The sequence below is a fragment of the Temnothorax longispinosus genome, chromosome 11 (genome assembly GCF_030848805.1).
Source record: "Temnothorax longispinosus isolate EJ_2023e chromosome 11, Tlon_JGU_v1, whole genome shotgun sequence".
Classification (NCBI taxonomy): domain Eukaryota; kingdom Metazoa; phylum Arthropoda; class Insecta; order Hymenoptera; family Formicidae; genus Temnothorax; species Temnothorax longispinosus.
The window spans coordinates 13064341-13090136 of NC_092368.1; the positions used below are offsets into that span (position 1 = coordinate 13064341).

At 35.9% G+C, this 25796-nt stretch overlaps 2 protein-coding genes across 10 annotated transcripts in view; one reads left to right on the plus strand and one right to left on the minus strand.

Annotated features, from left to right (window-relative positions):
* The window catches only part of Rpn2 (Regulatory particle non-ATPase 2), a 49671-nt gene that overhangs the window by 17360 nt on the left and 6515 nt on the right, over positions 1 to 25796 (plus strand). The gene's annotated exons all lie outside the window — the stretch shown is intronic.
* Positions 13369 to 25796, minus strand: part of 5-ht2b (5-hydroxytryptamine receptor 2B) — a 67916-nt gene continuing 55488 nt past the window's right edge. For 8 of the 9 annotated variants that reach the window (XM_071792500.1, XM_071792501.1, XM_071792503.1 and 5 more), the window contains 3 exons: positions 24767 to 25244; positions 16170 to 16723; positions 13369 to 15221 (listed from right to left, as the gene is read on the minus strand). In XM_071792500.1, coding sequence (XP_071648601.1) covers positions 14722 to 15221; positions 16170 to 16723; positions 24767 to 25244 — 1532 coding nt within the window. In that variant the 3' untranslated portion in view covers positions 13369 to 14721. The remainder of the gene's footprint in view (positions 15222 to 16169; positions 16724 to 24766; positions 25245 to 25796) is intronic. The other variant, XM_071792505.1, reaches the window with a different exon arrangement.

The window sequence follows — 25796 nt, forward strand, 5'->3', positions numbered from 1 at the left end:
CACGAGTGTGTAAATTTGCTTTTCACCTAGCCATTTCCAACCGCAACCACTCGCATAAACTGTTTAAATTTGTTTCGAAATCGAGCCAAATTTTGTTAGCGCTTTCGCTTTATTTTGAAAATATTTTCTCTTCGAAATGTCAAAATCCAACAATATTCGAGGAATCGAAATTACGTTTTAAGAAACGGGACGGATCTATTATATATTTCAACGTTAAACAAGTTCTTTCTTGAACGAGGAACGTTTGTTTCGTTATCAGTTCGCGAATGCGAGGTCTTTCAGATTTTACATGTCAAAGGGTATAAGACGTCTCATGTTTTACGTCGACGTAAAGTCAGGAAATGAGCCAAAGAGTTCATGGATAAAGGAACACGGGAATTTAGAACACCGTGCAGGCAATATTGTGTACAGGTCACGCTTGTCCGAGTTTGTTTGCTTGGTTCACGTGCAACTCGTGCAAGCTCTCCATGTTAATTTCGGATGAGATGTGATGCGTTTTTATTATTTCTCTCTCGCGTTTCTCTTCTCCCACATTTCTTTTTCACATTTTCCACATTTCTGGTTTCTTTCGAGATTATCGCCATTACCTCTTTTCGCTAGCCGCGGTGAATAGAGGCCGACCTATTGAATAAGTTATATACCGCAAACTGTAGTACGCTCCATTTTTCCACATTCAGATTGCAATTTCAGGAAGGCCGGGTTCTCACAAATGGATTCAAACTTTTCTCTCTCTCTTCCTCTTTCACTCTTGGATCCGAGAGCAATCCCTTTAGTTTATAATCTCTTTGTCTTTTAAGCATAAAGAAGAAATTTGCGATATTACAAAATCTTCTTTCTTAATTATTCTCGGTGTTATAAGTTTGGTATATAATTTTGGGGGAAAAAAATAGTTTTGATGATAAAATGTCTTAAATATCTGATCTTGCAAGTTGGTTTAAATTCTTAGAAATTTTTTTTGTGAAAATATATTTATTAATTATAGGTTGAACTATTCTTTCTTATTTTTAATTAAATTAACCTAACAATTTGTGGAATTAATATTTTTCTTGAAATTGTAAAACTTGTGATAATCGATAATAATTAGAAAATGTTTTTAATATACAAAATTCTATTTTATACTATTATGTTTATGATTTCATAATAAATTTTAAGTTGCAAATGAGATTAAGGCTTTATTTTATTGAAAAGCATTTTTTACGGTTTTCTTATTGAAATTTATTCCGTTTAAATATTATAATTTTTTTAGTTTTTAACTCAATTTAAATTTGAAAGGAAGATAAACCTAATTTTTTAAGGCTTTTATGTCTGATTATATAAATTTAAATTTTTCCACTTTTGAAGTTAATTTAAACTCCAGGTTAATATTTTCCAGTTTTTATTGAAGATCAAAAAGATTTAATGGTTTTTTCGCGTTCTATTTTTACTTTAAATCGACTAGGAATAATCCTTTCTTACCTTACATATCCCGAGGCGCCGCGCCGTCTCGCGTTACAAGGCTTGCAGTTTTATGAGATGAGCTTCAGGGTAGAAATATCCCCGCCCCATGGGGGATGCGTTATTGCGTCGGCGGTAGTCAATGAAAGCCGAAGGAGTTTATTCGTGCTCGACAAGACGTGAAACACAATCGAGTGGCCCAATGGGGGAGTGAGCTATCTGGCAGAAAGTCGTTTTTGTGAGAAAATGGACTTTTATTAGAAAGTTGCTACTGAAAATCACCCAAGTAATTTTTCTCAAAAATAAAGCTTTATGAAGAAATTTTATCCGACGATTTCATCTTATTTTTCCATAAAAGATTTTCTTTACCTCCAGTCTTCAAATTATTAGTTTGGAGACATGTATAAGTGCGCTATCCTACAATCTCGTAATTTGTAAAACAAATCAGAACTGACAAGAGCTACTAGAAAAATAATTTAACCCATTTTTTATTTTATGGAATAGCACGTACGTTCTCTTATTGAGCGATTTAATATTGTCAAGGAGAAAGGAATCCACCATTCTCGTGCGCATGATGTAGAGGAGACGTGCGTTATTTTCTTCTTCTGTGCGTCGCTTTTACTTTTCCTGTCTTGCTGTAGTAAGTGTTGCCGGGTTCTTCCGGACTAAGAAAGAGACATGTAGGATTGTAGTTCTATTCATACTAAAATGTATCTGAACAAGTTTTTAGTTGCTTCCCTTTTATTCTCATGAACTCTTTCACAAAATATGTCATATTTTACAATTTTTAGCACGTAAAAGAAGGTTTACAAAATATTTATCGTGAAATTCAGCTTCGAAGTTTTATTAAGTGAAAAAATGAAGACGTGGACAATAATCTTTTTTGTTGCGAAGAAGGTAAAATTTTATTTTACTGAGCATTAAGAAAGTAAAGAAAGATAATTTTATTAAGAAGAAGAAAATTTTTCTAGATGTCTTTAAGAGTCTGTTTTGAACTGTTGATTTTTTAATAGAAAGTAGCCAGTTCAAGAGCGCAGACGTTATCAATTCAAGAGTAATGACCGAGATTTCGACAGACATTGATTAGTAAATCGTCTCGGCTTTATCTTTTATCTATTCGACCCGTATACGACTTGTTTAGGGATAATCGATAAGAGAGCGAGAAGAGATAATGAGGTTCTAAATTGAAATATTAAATCAATTTCGGACTTCTTCGTCGAATGAATTATTGCCTTGCGATAAAGAAGCATTCTTTCTTCGAGGTATCGTAATTTGATCGTAAAGTACGGCGTCACAGGATTCCAATTGCTTTTAAGACCAGAAATTGCCTAAATATAAGAGTAAAATATAAAGAAAAAGAGATCAAATTTGATATACATTTAATACATATTTATTTTGTATGAAATAGTTATAATTACGTAATTATATAAATCGGGAAAGGTCATTTAGAAATTAATTTTGAAAATTTCCGTGAGATATCTGAAATTAATGCAATCAAATTTCAATGAATGTAAATTTAATTTAGAATTTTAGCTACACACGCAACGAATGGACTTTTAGCCTTTTTAGTAATATTTTGCGTCACGTAACAAATAAGGGCGTATGAAACAGGAGGAATCAATAGCTTTTATTCTCCTAGATCGACGAACTGAAAGCACGACTTTATTTCATGTTGCAACTCTTTGATGGGTCCATTCTGCGCTTTGTTCAGGGTCGGATCTCCGATGTAAGCTATGATAACGACGCATCTGACTTTTGAATATTTTATTTCTTTAAGCATGCTTCTCGTCTTCTTTCAAAATTTTCTTTAAAAAATGTATGACAATTATAATAATCTAAATTAATATTTTTCGGGCTTTCGATGATGTAATTATTCATTTTGTTAAAACCCAGAAATTCGCCGGATTCGTCCCTGACTCTGTTTCTCATTTCTTCGGAAGATCCTCGCTCAATTCTTGCTGTCCGTCCTTTCCAATTAATCTCCGGACAATACACGGGTTGGTGGTTCTCACATCATTCAAATTTCAGGTCACATGTTTTCATTCCTTTTTTTTCCACGTTTAATCTCCAACCCTTTGAACACCCTGTCCCATTTTCTGTGGCACTCACGCCAATTCGTCCTGTATGTTTCGTTGACCCTTAAATTCACTTCCCTTTGATCTCGAACGCGACCGTGATTACCTATTTTTTTTACCAGTAAGTTTGATTTACTCTACATTTATCCAATTTTATAAAAAAAGAAGAGATAATGAGAAAATCTTGAAAAATTGAAAAAATAAATTAATTTTATTAATTAAAATAAATTGATATTATGTTCGAAAATCTCCACAGCAAAGTTTCACAAAATTATTTTTTTAATAAAATATCTTAAGTAATAATTGAATTAATTATTATATTTAATCGATTAAACGTAACAAAAGTAACGATTAATTTACAAAAATGCAAATTTAGCATTTTTATACGCAACGAAAAGAGATCAAGCGCATGCTTAAGGATTAGAGTTGAATATTTATGGCATGTTTTATGTCCATAAAAGGTGCTCGAGTGATTCACAATCGCTTTGAGTCCGGTGATTAATACCGTAGAGACGAATTTGCTCCGTGCATTTCGTGCATCACTGGATTATTATAATTTCTCTTTTTCTCAAAAATCGTAATCATCGGCACTGAATAATGGTCAATTAATCATCGGATTTATCGCATTGAATCGGGTTTATCGGGTTGACCGGTATTTTTCTTTGAAAGGAATACATGAAATATTACGAAATATTGATTGCACAGTAACAGAAATAAATGTGTAACACTGAAACGATTGCGAAATATTGCATCGATGTGTTATTTTAAAACAATGTGATGACTGTATACACGCCGCGTTGTTTCTTTATCTTATGACTATAAATAAATTGATAGCTGTTATATTTGGGATTTTGAGATTTTGGGGGTTAATCAATAAACTATTCTCAAAGGGCAAGGTCGTATATTTCGTAATCAAAGCGTTACTTTATGCATCTATTTTAACGACATATTAATTATATAATTGTTAAATTAGTAGCCCGGGCATTGAAATTATTAATTATCAAGTAACTTTTTAGTTGTATTATGCACTCGATTTAATAATTACGATCATTAAATTAACAATGTCGGCATTGTAATTATTAATTGCGAAGGCAAATTTTCTATTGAAATATACGTCTCAAGCATTTCTTTTAACCGCCGCGCTATTGCAACATTAATTATGATTATTAAACGAGTATGTAGTGTATGCTGTTATTAATTACTCGTATCTCTTATTTCGCATGTTATTTCAAGTGTAGCGGTTAGTGGCAGTAAGCAATGCGTATCGGCGAGCGGGTGCACACGCTGTGGACAAAGCGAGTAATTGAACGTGCAATCGTGGCCAATTAACGCGCGATTCCCGGAATTCGCGATGTAATCGTTAACGCGGTTATGGCAATGCCCGATGCCTGCAATTGATCGCTATTTATCCGTCCGAATGCGTGTACTATTATTGATCGCGGGACAAGTTGTTGCCCGCATTGGCCCCGACCTTACGCACCTGGCCAACATTTTAATCCTTTCAAGCGTGATGCATCGTATGCGATATATCATTTGTTACATCACATATCGTCACATCGGAATTAAATCTGATTTTTAATTACCAGATTTAATTACTAATGGAGGCATATAAACACGTTAAGGTTTCTGGGCTTTTTCTCGACATCTCATGAGATGTGACGTCAGAAGCGAGAAATGTTGAGAATTGACACGTTGAGAATTCTTGCGTAGTATTTCCAAATAAAAAGATATTTGCTTAAAATAACACTACAGATCACTTCAGCACACTTCGAAAATACTCTGAGTTGAAGTTAATTAGTCTACCCCTTTCCCTTGACAGTTAATAAATACAGCCGTAAAATGAATGTAATACGAAATCTATAAGTCATGCGACTGCGCACAAGCCTGCATCGTATCACATTCGTTTTACGGCTGTTTATTAACTGTCAAGGGAAAGGGGTAGACTTAACCTCAACTCGGAGTATTTTCGAAGTATGCTGAAGTTATCTGTAGTGTTATTTTAAGCAAATATCTTTTTATTTGGAAATACTACGCAAGAATTTTCAACGTGTCATTTCTCGCTTCTGACGTCACATTCCAACATGGCCGCGACGAATACCCAGGAGCCTTAAAGTGAAAACAGGGCGGGAAAGAATATAATATGCATCGAAATGTGATTTTTAATTACTTGTAATTACTAAATAGAGGCATATAAACATGTTGAAGTAAAAACAGAGAAAGAACATATTTTTTTACTAATTGAGGAAATTGAACTTTTTATCTGGCGTGAATTTATCGACAGATTTATGCATACAATAGTTATTATATATTACGATTGAGAAAGACTTTATTTTCTCTCAATTTAACACTATGAAGTTTAGTCTCGACGAGAAATATCGAAAACTATGATACCATAACGGAATTTAAACTAAAAATTGAGATAGCGAATGAATTAGATTTTATTACTTTGCCGGGAAAACTTTTCAGTAATGGTATCTTGAATCTGTGAGGCAAGAAAATTTAATATAAATGCGATTGATGCCTTTTTATTACCGCGAGAAATTATTGATTGCATTGAGTTTAACCCGACGAACACCTCGGTCTAATAAAGCTCGGAAAGCCTGGAAAATATTTTTCTTCGACTCTCTCGGGCTCGAGGAACGATTAAATTCCAACGTCCAAACAAATGGACCAAGATGGACCAAGGACTCAATTATCAAGAAAGATTTCATTATACAGTGGCCTATTAAGACATTACTTCGTCTTAAAAATTGAAAAATTAAAAAATCAATGTAGATGATATAATCTTATGTACATACATATATGTATAAATTTTTAAAATATGAAAAATTGATAATACTGAACAAATTAGCAGATCAGATTATAATAAATATAAATTATTACATCGTATATTTAACATGTAAAATACGTAAATAAAATACGTAAATACGTATATATTTAACATGTAAAATAAGTAAAAAATTATAAGTAGGTAATAAGTAAAGTGAAAATTTAGGTAACCTTATGAAATTATGAGATTTTCCTTGGAAGGATCGCCTTGTCAGGATTATGAAAAGACGTTGGATCGAGTGGGCAGGATTCGCTAAGAATTAGGGTAATAAGCAGCGGCGAGAACCAAGGAAAGTACGCTACCTGTGATCCATTAATCTTGATTTTAATCAGTGTGCTAATTGCGGCCGTATGTAAATTAATTTTGGGAAAATTAGGGATTTCCGAGGATGAGAAGGAGATCTAGAAATGCGTGAGCAGATTCTCGAACGAGCTCTCAAAATGTTTTCGAGAACGTATACAAATAAAATAAAATAAAAAAAGAAATAAAAAAAAGAAAGGCCTAATAAAAGATTAAAGAATAGAAAAATATCTATATGAAAAAAATTCAAACAGAACTTGAAGACAAAAAAGTAGCATAATTAAGAGGGAGACAAGGGGATTATTTTTTCTTAACTAGGGTAATTACTTTCAGGCATTAGAATTTTTAAGAATAGAGATTATTATCTAGGAGAATATAAAGTAGAAAATGTGGATCGCCGCGCTCATGTGCGAATTAATATTTTCGCGTGACATTTAAATCCCACAGAGAGGATTAGCGGCTTCGCGGAGGATGCAACCCCCCAATAATCCTCGCTTAGAGTCACCGAAGATCCAGCGTACGATTTTAATATTTCGCAACTGGAATTAATTCGCGTGCGCTTCTTCTCTTCGCAGTGAATTAATTCACGGGGAATAATCGGGTAATTAACGGAACACTAGTTTCATATTTAATCGCGAATTGATAATCACTCTTGCATTTTATTAAAATTACATTGCTTAAAATGCTTGTATATATGTTAAATAATTTATTCATACTCTTAGCACATTTTTAAATATATTCAAAATGTTTAGAGTTCTTTAAAAGCGCGAATTATATGATAACTTTTATTGTAATTACAGAGATCTATTTTTCTCTACATTTTTTTTTATAATCTCTTATATCGAAATTTATATGTTTTATATTATATAAAATTTACATTAATATTTTTATCTTTATTACGCTTAGAAATAAATATTTAATTAAAATTAATAATTAAAAAATTATTATTTTACAACTATAATTGTTATTAGTACACATATGATTAATAATTACATAATTATTTCAAAGTAACATGATATTGTCTATATTGTATATATATATATATCCTCTTCTAAAAAGGGCATGCCATATTTGAAAATAATGAATAGATAAAATCCACTAAATTAATTCGAACTTAATTGGTTATTACTGTAATTAAATTAATAATTATAGGTAAATGATAAAATGAGTTGATATCTGTTCGAAAGAATTGATGTCAATGCTGCTGTTCTTTTCGAACAACCGTTTTTTTTTGTTTTCTAATGTCGGGAAGTCTATTCATGTGCTCAACGCAAGTGCGGCAGTAATGTTCTTTTTATGGAATACACATGAGTGTTTTATGACGCGGGATAGCAGATAAAAATTACCGAGAAACTCGCGTAATGTCTTGTGAAAATTTAATGGCTTTCGGCGCGGTAACGCTCGCTAAAATTCTATTGTAATTAAAGAACATTTTCAGAGACCAATTCAGCAAATAAAATCGAGAAGAAATTGTCGAGAAGACACAGGTGGACCGACAATAATGAATGCAGCTAGCACTTTCCGTTAATATTTTACAAGTAACGTTTTAAAACTTGACTAATTATTCACCGAGATAAAGCAATTATCTATTATTTTTGGTTGAATTATTAATTAATTATTGTTAGTAATTATTAGCAGTTATTTTAATTTTAAAGTAAATCGACTCTGAAAAATTCGCGTCGATGTTTTTAAAATACCGGTGGATTTATTTATCGATGGATTTAGAAGTTCTCCTTAAAAAGAGAGATTTTATTTTCAATTAATTTATTTTTCCGTAAAAGGCACGTACTTGTCCGGGATTTAATGTCCGCAAAAGTAAGGACCTTACTGCATTTTGAGACTGATGGCTGAGAAATCTGCAAAGTAGGATTTAGTAACTTTTCCCAGGACTCTCCGGACGTTGTTACATTTATTTCTCCGCCGCTGTACTTCGTCTTCCATAAATAATGCGCTTTAATACGTCGTATTTTAACGTGGATCCGCTCGTTAATTAAAACGAGTTTATCGTGCGAGCGTTGGAAAAACATTTTCCACCCGTCTCTTCTCATCCACGCGCATCCCCGATCCCCCGTCCCTACCAAGTTCGCCGTTTCATTTTCCTACGATAGATTAACGGGTCCGGATGCAGTTATGTCACTGTCCGCAATGCTAGTCTGATAAATTATTACAGTTTTTCTTAGCTATACACAACTGGCGTCGTTTCACCCTCTATTATTTAGGGTGCAATTTTCGATCCTGAAGGGCGGAAGAATCTCTGATTTATGCGCCCAAGGCTTTTAACATTTAATTCGATATTAGCTCAATTTTTTGAACTCTGACAGAAGGGCTTTAATTTAGATCTCCAAGACTTTTAATGGCTGCGAGTTAAAAGGCTGACAAATTTAATTTGTCCGCTTAACTCCAGATTTTTTTTCTACGGAAAGTTTGTAATTTAAGGAGTGATGCTTTTGATGGTCATCCATCCACGAAGGATTGACTAATTTAATATATATCGGAATGCCGAGGTTAGAGATTAATTGACCTATGTGCCGTGTCTTATGTACCCAGTTCCATATTGTGCTATATATCGTAACTACTACATGCACATATCCGCCGCGCCACGGCCTGCGAAATGTATTTCGCAGACCAGGTGCATCGGGATGCATCGCGATGCGTGGAACCGCAAAACGCAGGCCATTACGCTTGCATCTCTCTCTCTCTCTCTCTCTCTCTCTCTCTCTCTCTCTCTCTCTCTCTCTCTCTCTCTCTCTCTCTCCCCTCTCCCTCCCTCTCTGCCTTCCCCTCCCCCGCCCTCTCTCCCCTCTCCATCTATCTATCTATCTATCTATCTATCTATCTATCTATCTATCTATCTATCTACCTCTATCTATCCAGCTTTATATCTGTCTATCTATCTCTATTTCTATCTCTCTGTTTATATCTCTTGTTCTTTAGACACCACGATAACCCGCACGGAAATTCCGAAATTTTAGCCTCGTAAAGATCGACCCCGCGAGCTGTCTTCCGAGAATTCACCTCGGCTCTTATCGGGGCACTCGGGCTTGTTGAGAACTTAATTAACGTCAGTCGAATTCGCGGTCAGTTCGGATTCGACCCCTTCTACCTTATCTTCTTTGCGTCTGAGAGTCGCGACCGCCTTCTGTACGATTTGTCTTGCTGCTGTTTGCGAAACACTTGACGCGTTTCTGCCACTCGACGAAAATAGACGAGGGAGTCCGATTTTCCTGACGTAATTATTTCTCTTCTTTGATCCCTTGATTTCTCAATTAATTTCCGTCAATTTTTCATATCATTTATCTTTAAGCTCTTGTGTTTAATAATATATTATTATTTTATGCGATATTGACATTGTGATCGTATACTAATTAATTTAATTTCGACTGATTTGATATTTCTTTCATTATCGATTCTTAATTCGGAAGTAAGGGGGAGTTTCGAGCGCCGTTTAAGGGTTAATGGGGAATTCAGCCCCACGGGGCTTACGACGATTAGTCTTTCCCTTCGACGAGAGACGCGGACTAATTGTGCAGATTGCCAATTACGCCAATTCCGCGGGAGACCTCGTATTACCGTTTCAAGTTGGTACTTGCTGGAGAAATTGTCGTGACGAGACGAAAGTTGGATGAAGTAATGTATGAATATCGAAAGACACATTAAGTGTATACAACTAGATCTTTGCTCTTAAAATCATTTTACGAGAAATTATTATTTATTGTTTAATTTTCATTTTATTCCAATTTCACATTTTAATATTTAATGCGTATATTGTCAATTGTAATAGAACATTGTACTCTACATATTCATTCCACGTTATTCCAATTTGAATCAAATCAGATGGCTATCTTTTATTTAAATCCTATATTTTTATTAGGTTTTATCTTAATTTAATATTTTTTAATTTTAATTTGTTTTTTTGACATCTCGATAATTAACTTCCTGAAGTTTCATCTTTAGGACGAATGCATTCCGTGGACCCAATCGTCTTATCGACGGGCGTAACTTGTGCTACGCGTTAATGAGTAAGTATAATTAATGCCGTTTCGGTTGTAACATCAGATAGAGGAGGTTTCGAGTTTGCGAATCTGAGCGAATTCAGATGTCGTGACTTTGCGAGGTCAATTAATCTCGATCGATTTTGGCAAGGTTTGCTCGTCCTAACTGCACATTATTTAACGTCACGTTATCAAACTTAATATTGCAACCTAACGAGTTTCATATAAATGATAATTAAGAGTTTAATTCTACGGAGAGATTTAATCCATCTGGAAATGATTCATTCTGCCCAGTGCTCTGAATTCTGCAGAAATGACTCATGTTAAAAAGTATTTTTGTAGGAACTCGACATTTTTAATAATTTTAAATAAAAGAAATAAAGGAATTGAGTTTTAAAAATATCCAAAGATGATAGATTTTCTATATATATGCTCTCTAAAAGTCGAAGAGTGAAATATTTCTCAAAACAAGTGAAATGCAAGTGTAACGAAAAGTAAAAATCGAGCCTGTGCACTTCGAATGATTCGCCACTCTAAGAAAAAGTAAAATTCTGCTCTATTTGAGTGAAATCGCACTAAGGGCACTCTTTTCAAGTGCAGTGAATTCATTCCTCGGTGTCCATAGGAATGAATTATGTCACTTTACAATTTTGAGTGGAAAATTTTACTCTGTTAGAGTCATTTATCAATCGATCTTTAATGAATCGTGATTCACTATAGCTTCAGAGTGAGATTGCATCGCTCCTGTGGAGTAGCCACTTTAAAAATTTGAATGAAAAATTCACTCCCTTACCTTATGAAACTACTCTGTGAGATTTAGAGAGTGCGATAGGTTCTTTAATATCGAAAATTTGTTGTAAGACTCACTTGGCGATATTAAGCATTATTATAATATTGATACAATCGAATGGAAATTGTGTGGCATTATATCGCCTATCGGTTGACTCTTTCTCGGGAACAGTCGGCGGTAAAATGTAGCCATTTCGTTGCTCACGTTTAAATGGTTTCCGCGAGGTCGACGTCGGGACAAGCCGCGAACGATAGAAAACTAAATAATTAGCGTGACGACGGTGAACGATCGGCCGAACGGACGATTAATGCGGCGACGAACTACAATTGATTTTCTGATTGGGGACGGCCGATGGGGGAACCTTAATAAGGGGGAAGGCGGGGGGAGGGTTGCTGGGAGGGAGGCTCGTCGTCACCGTGTGTGTATCCATCATTTGTCTGTACTCGCTGGTACTCCAACCACCGGCTCGATACAACGGCGAACCGTTCGGCGTCGGAGCCGCGTCACGCTTGCGCAAATTCGACGATCGTGTCTTTATTTTTGCGAACGACAGGTTGGCTGCCTCATTCCCTCTCTTTCTCTCTCTGTCCCCTCTCGCAATTCCCATCTGGGAATTGCATCATCGTCGATTTTTCAGTCGCGAAGCTGTACCTACTCACGATTATACTCGGGATTTGCAATTATTAACTTGCGATACAATTGCGTGCAGGATCTGCAGTTATACGCGTATTGCATAATTGAATTCAGAATCGGCGAGACATTACGGAGTCATAGTACAATTTTGACAAGATTGACAATTATATCGCGACGCGATTGTGAGATCTATAATTGCCGAGCTGCGATACAACTGCATGCATCTTGGATTCTGCAATCACGCGCGTGTTTATTTAATTATTATTAATAAAATTGTATCGAGGATTGTATTTTAGGGCTCCTTCAGGAATTTATGAAATTTTGAGTTGGCGGGATCTCTTGAGAATTCTTATTAAAAAGAAAGGAATATCGGACACTGATGCATTTCGCTAAATTAGGGTAACTCCGGTATATACGCCGCAGCTAAGGAAAACTTAATTTATCGAATACTATTTACTATGTTTAGCTCAAATAAATTATACCAATAAAAACTTTATACTGTCTACTACTATGAAAAAAAAAAAAAAAATACAAATATGAAATATTTATTCTGTGTATTTAATAAAAAAAAACTTTTAGAAACCCTTGCATTTTTGCCAATATCCCAGAAAGGTGGGTTATATGACATTAATGGAGTGAAATATACGCCTTAAAAAAAATTACAAATAATGTTTATGAATAAGGCAATAAAATGTCATAATATGTTATAAGATGTGTGTAAAAAGTTTATAAAGATGTAAGAATGATAAACAAATTATAAAACTTAAAAATTTTAAAAAGAAAATAGATCCATTAAAGATTATTGTTATACGATCCAAAAAAAGAAGGAAAAAAGAACATATAGGAGATTTCGAGTTTTACAAAGTGTCTGTACTATGGCATAAATCCCGGCATGCTAACTTGCCGTATATCCCAAACAGGAGGAATATTATACAAGATATTAAGTTAAACAAAAAATACAAGAGCTATGCACTTGTATTTTGCTGTATTCCATTATTTACTATCTCTCTACACTTATGTATCATGAAATAACCATTAAACCTTTTACATTCCCTACAGTAATCATTTTACGTAGGTCGTAACACAAGATCGCGCTTCTTACTACGGTGAGAAATCGATTCAACTCACGACAGTTTCGTTAATATTAACAGCAAAGAACTGTAATTACAACACAATACTAATATGGCATAAAGGCACATAACAGAATAATTGCGAGCAAGTACCTTTATTCCTTCTATTTTTTCTGACATCTGCGGCGTAAAACCCCGCGCGGCGTAAATACCGGAGTTACCCTAATTAGGGGATAATGAGAAGAAGCTTGTCGTATTTCTTTAATTATTGCGCGGCGATTTACACACCGGAAATGACGAAAATATCAAAGGATCTTTTCTCGGAGATATTTTTCTCTCTTTCGTATACATCGACGACACTGCAACGTCATTAATGAATCTCTATCGATCATTTAATTTGTCTTGTCGAACTCGGATTCTTTCCTCGTTCTTCGATAACTTTTCACTCTTGACACACTTTCGCATGAGCACCGTTTTCATTAATAACAGCTTACATACTAGCAAGTTTTTATATAGTTATACACGTGCACGCACGCACGCACACACGCACACACTTCCACAATCTACGCTCTTGATTGTAATTATAATTAAACGCACGTTATTCCGTTTTTATTTACAAATTCCTCGTTACTCCGTGCGGGATTTAATTAGGGAGATTCAATTGGGAATTTAATTAGTCTGCGGTTGTTTATCGGGTGATTTTGCGGTTACAGGAAGCGTGTTTGGAAGTACTATGTTACAGTTTACTTAGTAGACTACTAGTCAGATTGTTCACTCGCGTTTCGAGTCGCGCGATCAAGCTATTGGAAAGTTGTTTCTAAGTACACGCAAAAGATGTTCGAGAAATAGTACATTTATAAAGAAAATTATCTAAGAATTATTAAAAAGCGTTTAAGCGCATAAAATATATTTTTTATTATAATAAAATATCAGTTTTGGGAAGAAAGTGATAATTGAACATGGAAAAATATGTTTAGTATTAAATAGATAATTATTGAAAATAAAAGTTAATAATAAAGTAAATAAAAATTAGTGATACAAATTAAAATTATCTCATGATTATTTGAGTTATCAAAAATAATCCTGGTAAAGGATCTGAATTTTGTTCTAATAAAATATTTTTTAGAAGATACTAATTACTTTTGAATATAAAACTACTAAAATAGGCGTCATTATATATATTACATATTATTGTCTATTGATATGTAATTGATATGAAGTATTAGTACATACATTTAGGAGCTGTGTACATATACATATATATAGGAGGATTTAAAAAAATATTTTCAGTTCGTTAAAATTAACATTGTACATATATGAAACAGGAGTCGCTAATAGGAAGAATTGATAGAGAATTTTTAATTCGTCAACAATCGGCAACGCTATCCACACACATGCAAAGAATATGCTACTCAGGCCTTTGTTACAACGTTTCTCGAATCTATAGCCAATCGCGCTAGTAAAATAGCACCATTCGATGAGCTCGAATTTGCCCTGATTGTCTCTTTACTTCTCATCAACGATTCGCGCATCGATCTTCCATTCCCGTCGTTTACACTCTGCTGATGGCGATCCCCGGTCTCCCGGGGCTCAGGGCCTACCTAGGCGGTCGCCACTCTTGATTTCGATACCTGCAGAGCAGCACCTTCTTGAACGCCTGGCGGAAGACCTTGTTGAAGATGGTGTAGAAGATCGGGTTGACCATGGAGCTGGCGTAGCCGAGCCAAGTGACTAGGTCGAAGATTTTGCGGTCGATGCGACGCTCGCAGTCGGGGCACACGGCCGGCACGAGGTTCAGCACGAAGAACGGCGCCCACAGGATCACGAACGTAAAGAACACCACGCCGAGGACCTTCGTCGCCTTCTGCTCCAGCCGGATGATTCTGCCGTGGCGGGAACTGTTGCGCGAGATCACGCTGCTGTTGCGCGAATGATGGCTGCGCACCTGGCCGCTCGAGTACCTGAGCAGATTTGGCGACGACGGATTACTCTGGTTTAAGGTCGCCGTGCCCATCGCGCCGTTGTGCGCCCGCATCGTTGCCGCGCGTCGCAACGGCATCGCTCTCGCGTTAGCGGACAGCAGGGTCCTGGTGCTGCCTGCAAAGGATTCGAGAGGTTCGATTTACGAAAATGAATGAGCTTGCGGGTAAAAGGATTGCCGCTGTCGCTTCAAATTGGAAATCGTTGCGGGAATCTTGGGGGAAGTTCGGGATTCTAAGTGATGAAAGTTTGGTTCGTAAGAAGAGGTATTCAGATGTGCGAAGATTTGAAGATTTGAGCGTTAGCTAGCGAAAATTTCAAGATTAGAATCTAATTCCGGGATCTATATAGAATATAAAGATTATAATTTAATTACTCTTAGATAAAAAAGTATCTCTATGGTAATGTGCAAATTCTTAATACTAAATAATTTAAAATTTATATAATACAAAGCTGGAAATTTTGGAGATGTTGTGATGTTAGGAATACTTACCGAATTTCTAAAATTAATTAATCAGATAAACAAGTAATCTAAAGAATGTCACTCTTTCGAAATACGATACAAAAATTTAAAAAAAATTAATAATTTTAAGATGAGAAATTGCAAAGACATTTTTTAATCCATGTTAAGAATCTTAAAAATTAGCGAGCACGTCAAGTTTTACAGTCTTAAATCTTCCAGGATCAGTCGTGCGAAAATCCTGCACGATCCTAGGAAGGCAATGATTGGAAGCTTTTCGTGACCATGAATCACGTTCTTCTCAAACGAATCTCTCCATTTTTCCCCAAACCGTAAAAAGAGAGTGATCGAAGCGAGCAACTGGGGGAATCGTGCAATTCCGTTTTACTCTCCTCTCTTTGAGACTCGATCTAACCGCTTTCACGAATTCGCTCACCCTCTCTCTCTCTCTCTCCCTCTCGCTCACTCTCTCTGCTTCCTCAATTTTTAGTGGAACGTTAGCAGCACGCGATGACCAGGAGAATTTCCCACAGGCAATTATCGAAGAGCTATAATCGAAAACTCGCATTGTTGTTTACGTCATCGCCACTCTTATTGTCACGTACCCAGGCTGGAGCCTCGCCTTCCGCTTCGCCACGTGACCACGGAATTCGCGAGGGTCAGCTGCTCGTAACCTTTGGCACCCTCCGTAGATCTGGCACTGTTGTTTTTACCCAGTAGGCCCATTTCCGGACCCTTGTTGCCAATGGGTCTCGCGGTATCACCTGGAAGACTCATTTCCAGGTTTCTGTTACCGATAGGCTTCATGGTGTTGCTGGAGACAATGACAATCTCGCTCGACGGTGGCGGTTTCTTCGAGGATTCCCCGAAGTAAGGACACGTACAGGGTGGCGGTAGCGTTATCGGTCCTTCCGGTGCTTTGTCGTGACATTTCTTGCGCGTCGAGTCGTCCTCGCCTTTACGACAGGACGACTGCTCGTGGAAGCTGAAGGACCTTTTTCTGGGAGTCTTCGGCGAGCCCAGAATCTGCATCGTTCTCTCCAAGTGAGCCTCGTTATAGGTCGACGCTCGTCTCCGATGCTTCCAAGGACTCGCGAAGTTTTCCGCCGATAGACTCGTTCTCGAGCAGGACATGCTACTCTCCGTGCTCTCCGCACTGCTGGAAAATAAATAAAACTTGAGCTGTTAATATATATTTATCATTATTAACACTCATTTTTACATGATATTGCAAAGTAAAATTGAACAAATTAAAATATTAATATCAAAGATATTAAAAATATTATAAAATGATTATTTATTATAGCAATGGTTTATTATTAATTATAACATTAAATGATAATGACAGTTATTACTTAATATCATAATGACAATTATATGTTACAGAATAATTAGAAGAATTTGGTTTAAGTAGTAATAGTCGATAGATGGTCAGCCAGATTGAATGTATCACGTGACACGAAAAATGCACCTTGTCGCAATCAGAGATTTTTCGAGAAGTTATTGAATTAAGCAAATGAAACGTTTATAATCGAAAAAATAATATTTGCAGTCTGTTGTTATTTCACATTCAACATCAAACTTTTTATTATCCACTGTAAAACCGAAGAGAGAAACATTTGGAAGGTTTCACGCGTTAACAAGGCTTCTATTATCAATTGTAATTGATTTCAAAATAATCCCCGCTGCGATAAAAAGGTATGAACGTTTTATTGAGGGAGAATAGCTCGAATCCTGTTATTTTATCACGCTCAATAATCTCTCTGCTGTTATAAATCAAACCCAAGAGAGAAAGGGAATATTTGAAAAGTTTCAACGCGCGACAAAAGCTTTTCTTATCAATTGCGAATCGAGTCGAAAATAATCCGCCTATATATCGCGGACTAAATCTGCGCGAACGAAAGATTGATTTGCCGATTCCTTTATTATCCGGCACGGGATAATCCTCTTATTGTTTCACGCGAAATTGTCACTTGAGGTCCGCTGAAGGGAGCAAATATTTGGATATTTCTGTCGCGAGCCAGCTTCAAAGGGAATCTACAAATATCGCCGTCACGAAATGCGCATACGTCTATTGTTCCGATACGAGCGCGCGAGTCCCTTTATCATTTGATACGCGGAATCGGTCAGCCGCATGCAGCTGAAGAAGAAAAACGACGAAACAGAGGGAAAAGAAGAAAAAAAAATGCGATTTTATCCCATTTTGCAATGTGGTGCGGTAATTGATCGCGAGATTGGATGAGCTTGTGCGCGAGAGGAGAGGGGAAAAAATTGCTTCCGTCCTTGCAAATTAGAGACACGCGAGATGTGCACCTGTACCGAAAACTTCGCCGACGGCCGTGGGATACGCGCGTTCTCATCGTCGACCGTTATCAGCCCGTTATTCACGTTGGTTACTCGAATGGCTATAAATATCCATATCTTTGTTGCCGGTACTTTATTCGCTAACGAATAGATATCGAAACAATGAAGTAAAATCTCGGATTAAAAAGAAAAATCGGGGCAATAATATAATGATTGAGATAACGTGAGATAACTAGAACCTATGAGACCAGCAATCTAGATTTTGGAAAAAAGGATAATGACATAGAGAAAAGTCACATTTTAAAGACGGAATTAAGATAATGGTGTGAAAAAGGACAAATAATAACGGAATAAGAATTTTAGATAAAAAATAATAAAATAACAATTTTAGGATTTTAAGAAAATTTCAGAAACTTAGATTAAGAGCTCGATGGTTTCCGGAACAGACAGAATTCCACGATTGTTATTTAAAAATTAAGATAAAATGGTTATCTTTCTATGCTCCCCCCTCCTCTCTGTTCCACTTAGTTCCACTCTTCACAGCGTTATCGGAGCGTTATCGTTGTTGAAGATTGACAATTTTATCAGCGCTTTGGAAAATGCGTTGGCAGGGTTTCGGGGATAATTGAGGATGCTTTCGGAAAGAAAAGAGAAACGGATTGTCCTCGGAGTGGATTATACTGCCGCGGTCTTGACGGCAATTGAGAAAAATATTGTCGAGGTAAACTGAAGGGGTTGAGAAAGAAGGAGTTCGGAGAGATGGTTTGGTTGAAGAAGAAACAGATGCATTTGAGGAAATGCATTTTAAGCAGAGAATAAAATTTGGTTTCTCTCTGCCGTTATATATTGGATTACTAAAAAATTGCTATTTTTATTCTTATTTTTATTAAAATTTATGTTAAATTATCACACACACAATTTATATATTAATTTAATTTAATATATATTTCCTTTGACTTTTATTTTGTTATTTAATTTTCCTTTTAATTAATTTCAATTTTTTTTATATATTAACCCTCCGTCATCCATTATATTTTTATTAGCGCCGTCAGCCTGGGACTTTTAAATCCACCCTATGTTATTTTTATGTTCTAAGCTTTCAAAAAATTCAAAAACTTCTGAGTTACTTGTCAACGTCTCTACTACAATATCCAATAAGTTTTAAAGCCAAATATTAAATCTAATTTATACAAAGCGAAATTTGAACACAAGTGGGAAAAGAATGGAAATTTGTTTGAAAATTTATAACTTTGTAACAAATAAATGTTAACAAAAATGATTGTAGAGTTTTGTACTTCAGACTATGACCTTTCGAAAGAATGGTAGTCTCATTTGAGTCGACTCCAAAAAGTATAATTATTTTAAATAAAAATAATGAAATTTTAGGGGGTTTATTCGCGCGTATGCTAAATATAGAGAAAAATAAAATTAAACTTTCCTTTACTTAAAAATAAATTTTTATTATAAAAATTTGTTAGTTATATAAAATATTATTACTAATATAAAAAAATTAATAAATAAAAAGTAAAAAAGTATTGTATTGTTCGGCGTTTCCCTCCGTCATTTTGTAAATAATACTCTAATGATAGAAGTGCTTTAATTAGCAAAAACTATTAGAAATATAGTGAAAAAACAAAAAGAAACATTTACTTACGCCGGTAAACACTAACGCCGTCATGCATCTGGGTCGTTTAGAGCACTTAATTTTGCCGGGTCATTGCTCAAACACGCATTGACTGAAACCGGCGTCACCGCGGCAGCGAAACTTCTACTACCAACTTTTTTTAAGGGGGGGATACCAAACACCGCCTCCTTTTCTCCATGAAGAAATGCAAGAAAGAAATTTCACTTGGGCCTTTAAAACTCCAGACGGATGACAAAAGGTTAATTTAAATTTTCTTACAAAATATATCTAATAAAAATAAAAAACATGCAATAAAAACAATCTTAATCTGCCTCGTTACTTCGTAGAACTTGAACTCTGAATTGAAATGCTACTTGAGAAAGCGTAAATATGTTACTAATTTTCCAATTTTTTAAAAGAAGCTTTGTATGAAAATTTTTATTAATTTTTTTAATGAGAAATCGTTCTTCTTTATACTACCGCAGTTGTGCTATCAGTTCTGTGTGTATGCTAGCTAGAGTTTCATTACTTTGTTATTAAATTTAATATAATTCGATTTATAATATAACAATTGATGGAAAAACATCCTGAGGGAAGTCTTTGAATACTCTGCTGTTATTTAATTTACGAGATCGACAGAAAGCAACTCCCGGCTTCACGAAAGGCAAAGTCCTCTGCGCGCAATAGAGAGGTAATCTTCGTTTGATGCGTTCAGAGGCACGATCCTAAGTGCATTCCTTTATTAGAGGTTCACGTGGGGGCAAGAGCAGTTTACTTAAGTACGCGACCACGAGCGAACGAGCGAAACTCACCATTTGCGACCTCCCTCCCTCCCTCCCTCCCCCCCTCCGTCAGTCCCTTCGCTCGCCCTTTTCGTTCCCGTCCGGAGGTTGGTCCGTTTTGCACTTTGAATGCCAACAGCTAAGTGCAATCCACTTTGAGGCTACCGTATATAAATGGGTTTTCTCGTCGTCGCGGTGACCTTTCTGACGCGTCCGCTTTCGCGTTTTCACGTGAGTCCCGCGAGGACTCAGGGAGCTTTTCGAGAAGTTCGCCGGATGGAATATGCAAAATTCAAAAAATCGCGATAGCTGTGTAATCACGCGTGCGACTTTTATCCGTATATATATATATATATATATATATATATATATATCCTGAAAAGTGACGTATTTCATCGTTTTGTAAAATATATATCGATAAAATTGTATAAAATCAGGAATTTATTACTTTAGGAGTTATTTTTCGCAAGATTAAGTTACGTATATTTATTATTTGGGTAGAATTAAATTTTTCTGCTTTTTAAAAGGGATCAAAGGGCTTCCGTTGATCTTGCACGATCTGGGATTTGTTTTAACTTTTATGGCGGATGAACTCTTGGACGGAGCTTTAATATATCATAAAGCCAAAGGGGACTTGCTCCGGGATTTCGTTACTAATACGTCTATTAAGTGCAAGAGTAAAGAAGGGAGCTGGGAAAGGAAGCTGCGCAATCTGAAATATTGCGATCTAATGATTGCACCAATTTACTTTGAGAGATTTTTGCCTTTCAGTTCGGTAACCGATACGATTTCGCTCTCGCGCTCCTCGCAAGACTTTTCCGGCCGTTTGCGTCTTGACAATCTTGCGTGTTTCGAATTGCATAGATAACTCGTTTTCCAAAGATTTCTGGATTCCTTGCAGATCCTCGCGCTTCGCTACTTTCTGAAAATTCGAAAATCTCTCCCGAAGATCTCTTCTGCATTCTCACTCCTTCTTTCATTTCATGAAGTTTTATTTTTTGTTCTGAAATTATTAAATTCTTGTATTTTATTTTTGCGAGGTACTATTTGTCGTGTTGATTTGTGATCTTTCGAAACGCGTTTGAACTTTAAACATACTTCTTAAACGTTCAAAGGGCAGCGGGAGGTAGGAAATCGAAGACGCGCAGGACAGTACATCGGTGGATTATGTTGAAACATATTTTACTGCGGTAGGTCGGAGGAGTTTTAATATTCCGGTCGCACTCCCACGTTCTCATTCCACTTTATTCAGTTTGCGTATTCTCATGGATCAACGCTGGAAGCTCTAAACGATGTCAAATATAATTCCTCTCTCCCGCAACTCACTTCCTTTCTATCTCTCTTTCTTTCTCTCCTTCGATTCCTTGAGGAAGTAAGTGATGATCCTGTGTGTAAGGACATCCCAGGAAATATATTTTAGATTCCCGGATAATTGAAAGTTAATTTTTTTCAACTGACATTTAATTTCTAAAAATAAACTAATCTTAAAAATAAATTTTCACATTTGGACTTTGCGTCGCAATATCTCCGCTCGTAGGGCACGTAGCGGAATATTATAAGAGAAACCCCCCCCCCCCTAATTCGACCCCAAGCTATCGATCAAGCCTACTTAGAACTTGATCCGTTCACTCGTTATCGAGATCTCAACATCTCGGATACTCGCAAGTTGCGAGTCGCAACCCGTCGCGTCGCGTAAAAGAGTCACGGTCGGTCTCGCTCCGCGTGTACTTGGCGTGAGACACTGCCGTGTCTCTTGATATTTTACTAAAAATTCTTCTTAAATTAAAAGTAATAATTGTTGATTTTGGAAGTTTTGTAGATTTTAATTATCCGAATTAAAAATATAAAATAAAACTTCTTATTCGACATATGTAGATATATTTTTTGACGACAATATTAGCGGGTTTGTAAACTCGGAATATAGGGTAACTTCGGTACGTATGTACGTCGCAGCTAACAGAAACTTAATTTATCGAGTACTATTTACTATGTTTAAGGCAAATGAATTATACCAATAAAAACTTTATACTACTGTTTACCTACTACTATAAAAAAATATGAAATATAAAATATTAACAATTCGTTGATAGTGTTCGCTTAATATAAACAAAATTTAAATAAAAGGCTTACGAACTAGCGAGATATTTTTGTGCTACATTTATTATATTTTATATAGATGTAACGACTCTAATAGTCGTTACATCGTTATTAAATTAAAATTAATTTGATGTATTTGTTAAGCAATGAGCAAGAATAATCCCCGAAATAAGTTCTGATATATCAAATTAATTTTACTGATACATCAAATTAATTTTAATTTAATAACGATGTAAAGACTATTCCGTTAATTATTTATATTCAACGATTAAAGTTATTGTTTTGTTACACTGAAGAAGGCCACAGTAATGGCCGAAACGTTTGTTTATTGATTAGCTGTGTTGTTCAGAATATAATAAATGTAGCACAAATATTTCGTTAGTTTGCAAGCCATTTATTTAAATTTTGTTTGATAAAATATTCATTCTTTGTATTTAATAAAAAAAAACTTTTAGAAACTCTTGCATTTTTACCATATATCCCAAAGGGGTGGGTTATATGACATTCATGGGTGAAATATACGCCTTATAAAAAAAATTACAAATAATGTTTATAAATAAGACAATAAAATTTCATAATAAATTATAAAATGTGTGTAAGAAGTTTATTAAGAATGATAAACAAATTATAAAACTGAAAAAATTTTAAAAGAAAATATAAGAGCGATAGATGCATTAAAGATTATTGTTATACGATCCAAAAAAAGAAGGAAAAAGAATACATAGGAGATTTCGAGTTTTACAAAGTGCCTGTATTATGACATAAATTCCGCATGCAAACTTGCCGTATATCCTAAACAGGAGGGATATACAAGATATTAAGTTAAACAAAAAATACAAGAGCTATGCACATAACAGAATAATTGCGAGCAAGTACCTTTATTCCTTCTATTTTTTCTGACATCTGCGGCGTAAATACCGGAGTTACCCTAATACATATATTCATGCAGAAGCGCGCGTGCGAATATTTTCAAAAATATTCTGAGAGCAACATGCTACGTTTTTAGGAAATTTTCGGAAAGTATAGCTTTTGTGATAGCAATACGAGATTCAAATTGAAGAACATTAAACGTTTATTGAATATCATAAATTTGGATTACAGACGCGAATATGGAATATTATAAGAAATTCTCCGCTTATTAAGATGTTCGACAATATAGTTGCGTGCGTAGGTTTTTGGTAGATTGTATGGCGACATAAATTCGCCGGAAACTCTCCAGCTGCCGGTGTAAGTTGATTTGACGCAAGGCTAACCGCGTCTCGTAGTAGTCACGGTGTTGTGCGAGCCAGAGTGACAAAGTGACGTAAATTCATGCCGTCGTATTGCCACGGAAACGTGCCGCCATCAGGCACAATGGCGTGTTTTGAGAGCCCGCGGGTTACGACGCGATGGATATGTCGTTAATAATTGCGAAAGCATCCGCCGCGAAAATTCAGACAAGCACGGAATTCCCTCCTCGCAAAATTGCGTCGGGGATAAATTCGTCATGTACCGAGAGCATTTTACATAAAACAATACGTGTTTGTTAAAACCGCAGAGAAAAACGGTAAGGAACAGAGAAAGAACAGAGGGCAAAGTAAAATTAAAAAACTTTATGAAAATTAATTAATTAGAATTGCCTGAAAGTTGTTTAAGGGAAGGAAAACTTTCATGAAAGACTCTTTTTTTTACCGCTAAAATTTTTTTACCGATAGAAATAAGATGAATATAAAAATTTTACCTATTTCTATTTATTAATTTATTATTTTGATAGCGTGTATGTGTGATTGGTTTCTTTTCAATCTTTAGAATTTATCTCTCTAAATCTCATAGAGTGGTTTTGCCACTAATATAGAGTGATTGCAATAATCCAGAAGAGAGGGTTGTCACTCTAATTTGAGTAAATGCGGGCACTTATAAGATAGGAGTGAATTTTTCACTAAAATTTTTAGAGTGACTGCTCTACCGGAGTGATAAAGCTATAGTGAATCACGATTTACTAAAGACCGACTGATAAATGACTCTAACAGAGTGATATTTTTTATTCAAAATTGTTGAGTGACATAATTCACTTCTATTGATACTGATCTACTGCACTTGAGAAGAGTGCTCTTTCACTCAAATGGAGTGCGATTTCACTCCAATTTATAGAGCACAATTTTACTATTTCTTTAGAGTGGCGAATCAGTCGAAGTGCACAGGCTCAATTTTCACTTTTTGTTACACTTACATTTCACTCTTCGACTTTTAGCTAGTATATATGTGTCTAAATTTATATTTTCCATTATTTTGTTCTAACCACACATTTTATTTTCATTATGTTTGAGTTACGAAACTTATACCGTAAGACAAGAATTATAATTCAGAAAGAATTATAATTCTCAAACACATAATTGACTTGCAATATTCATCATACCCATTGCGGAAGCTGCATCTACGCGGTGATGGACCGTGCTGTTGCAGTTGCAGCAGTTGCTGCTGCTGCTGCTGCTGCTGCTGATGCTGCTGATGCTGCTGCTGCTGCTGCTGCTGCTGCTGCTGCTGCTGCTGCTGCTGCTGCTGCTGCTGCTGCTGCTGATGATGATGATGATGATGATGATGATGATGATGATGATGCTGGTGTTGGGTTGTCGATTTTGATGGGGTCTGATTGCCGGAGCTACCGGCCATTCCCTCGAGACCCCTCGATAGTTTTAGCATCTCCGCGCCGAAAGCATGAAGGGCGGACATGGCCGAGGGTGGTGGCTCGCTCTCCTGTAGCCAGAGCTCGTGGGTGTCGAGGGTGGTCAGCTCGGTGTCGGTCGACGTGCCGGAGGTGTGTTGCGGCGTGCCGCCGCTGCCGCCCGAGCCTTTGTTCAAGAGGTATCTCTTCCAGGTGCCTCGTCGCTCGAGCCCTACGCGAATTATCGGAGGACCAGGGATTTTAGCGATTAATCAGAAATTTCTTTTGATCGGGGAAGGAAGAATAATTCCGCTGATCTTCTATTTTATCCGTGAATGAAGGGGAATTTGTTTTCCTTTTTATATCGGGATTCTAGCGACTTGGCGATTGGAGAGCTTCGGAAAATGCAGGATTTACTCTTCGTTCGAACGAAGGGGGATGCTCTTTTGTTGAAAAACGCGAGATTTCAGTAAATTTAGCGACTGAAGATATTGAAGATTAAATTTGTTTTTTTCTTCGATTTGAAGCTTTTTGAAGTGAATTAATGCGAGTGCTCTCTTCGCAAGAAGGTACTCAACCACTCCTTGCAAAAAATTCTGTATCGTACCTACTCTGAAGTCTATGAATCATAGAATCGACAATGGTAAAAATGAATATTGATTGATTGAAAATAGAAGTTTTACAAATAAAGATAATTCTTCAAACAATTTATCTTATTTACTATTCTTTAGTAAAAAATTCTTATAAATTTAAAAGTATAGGTTTTTTTAAATTTCTTCTAAAA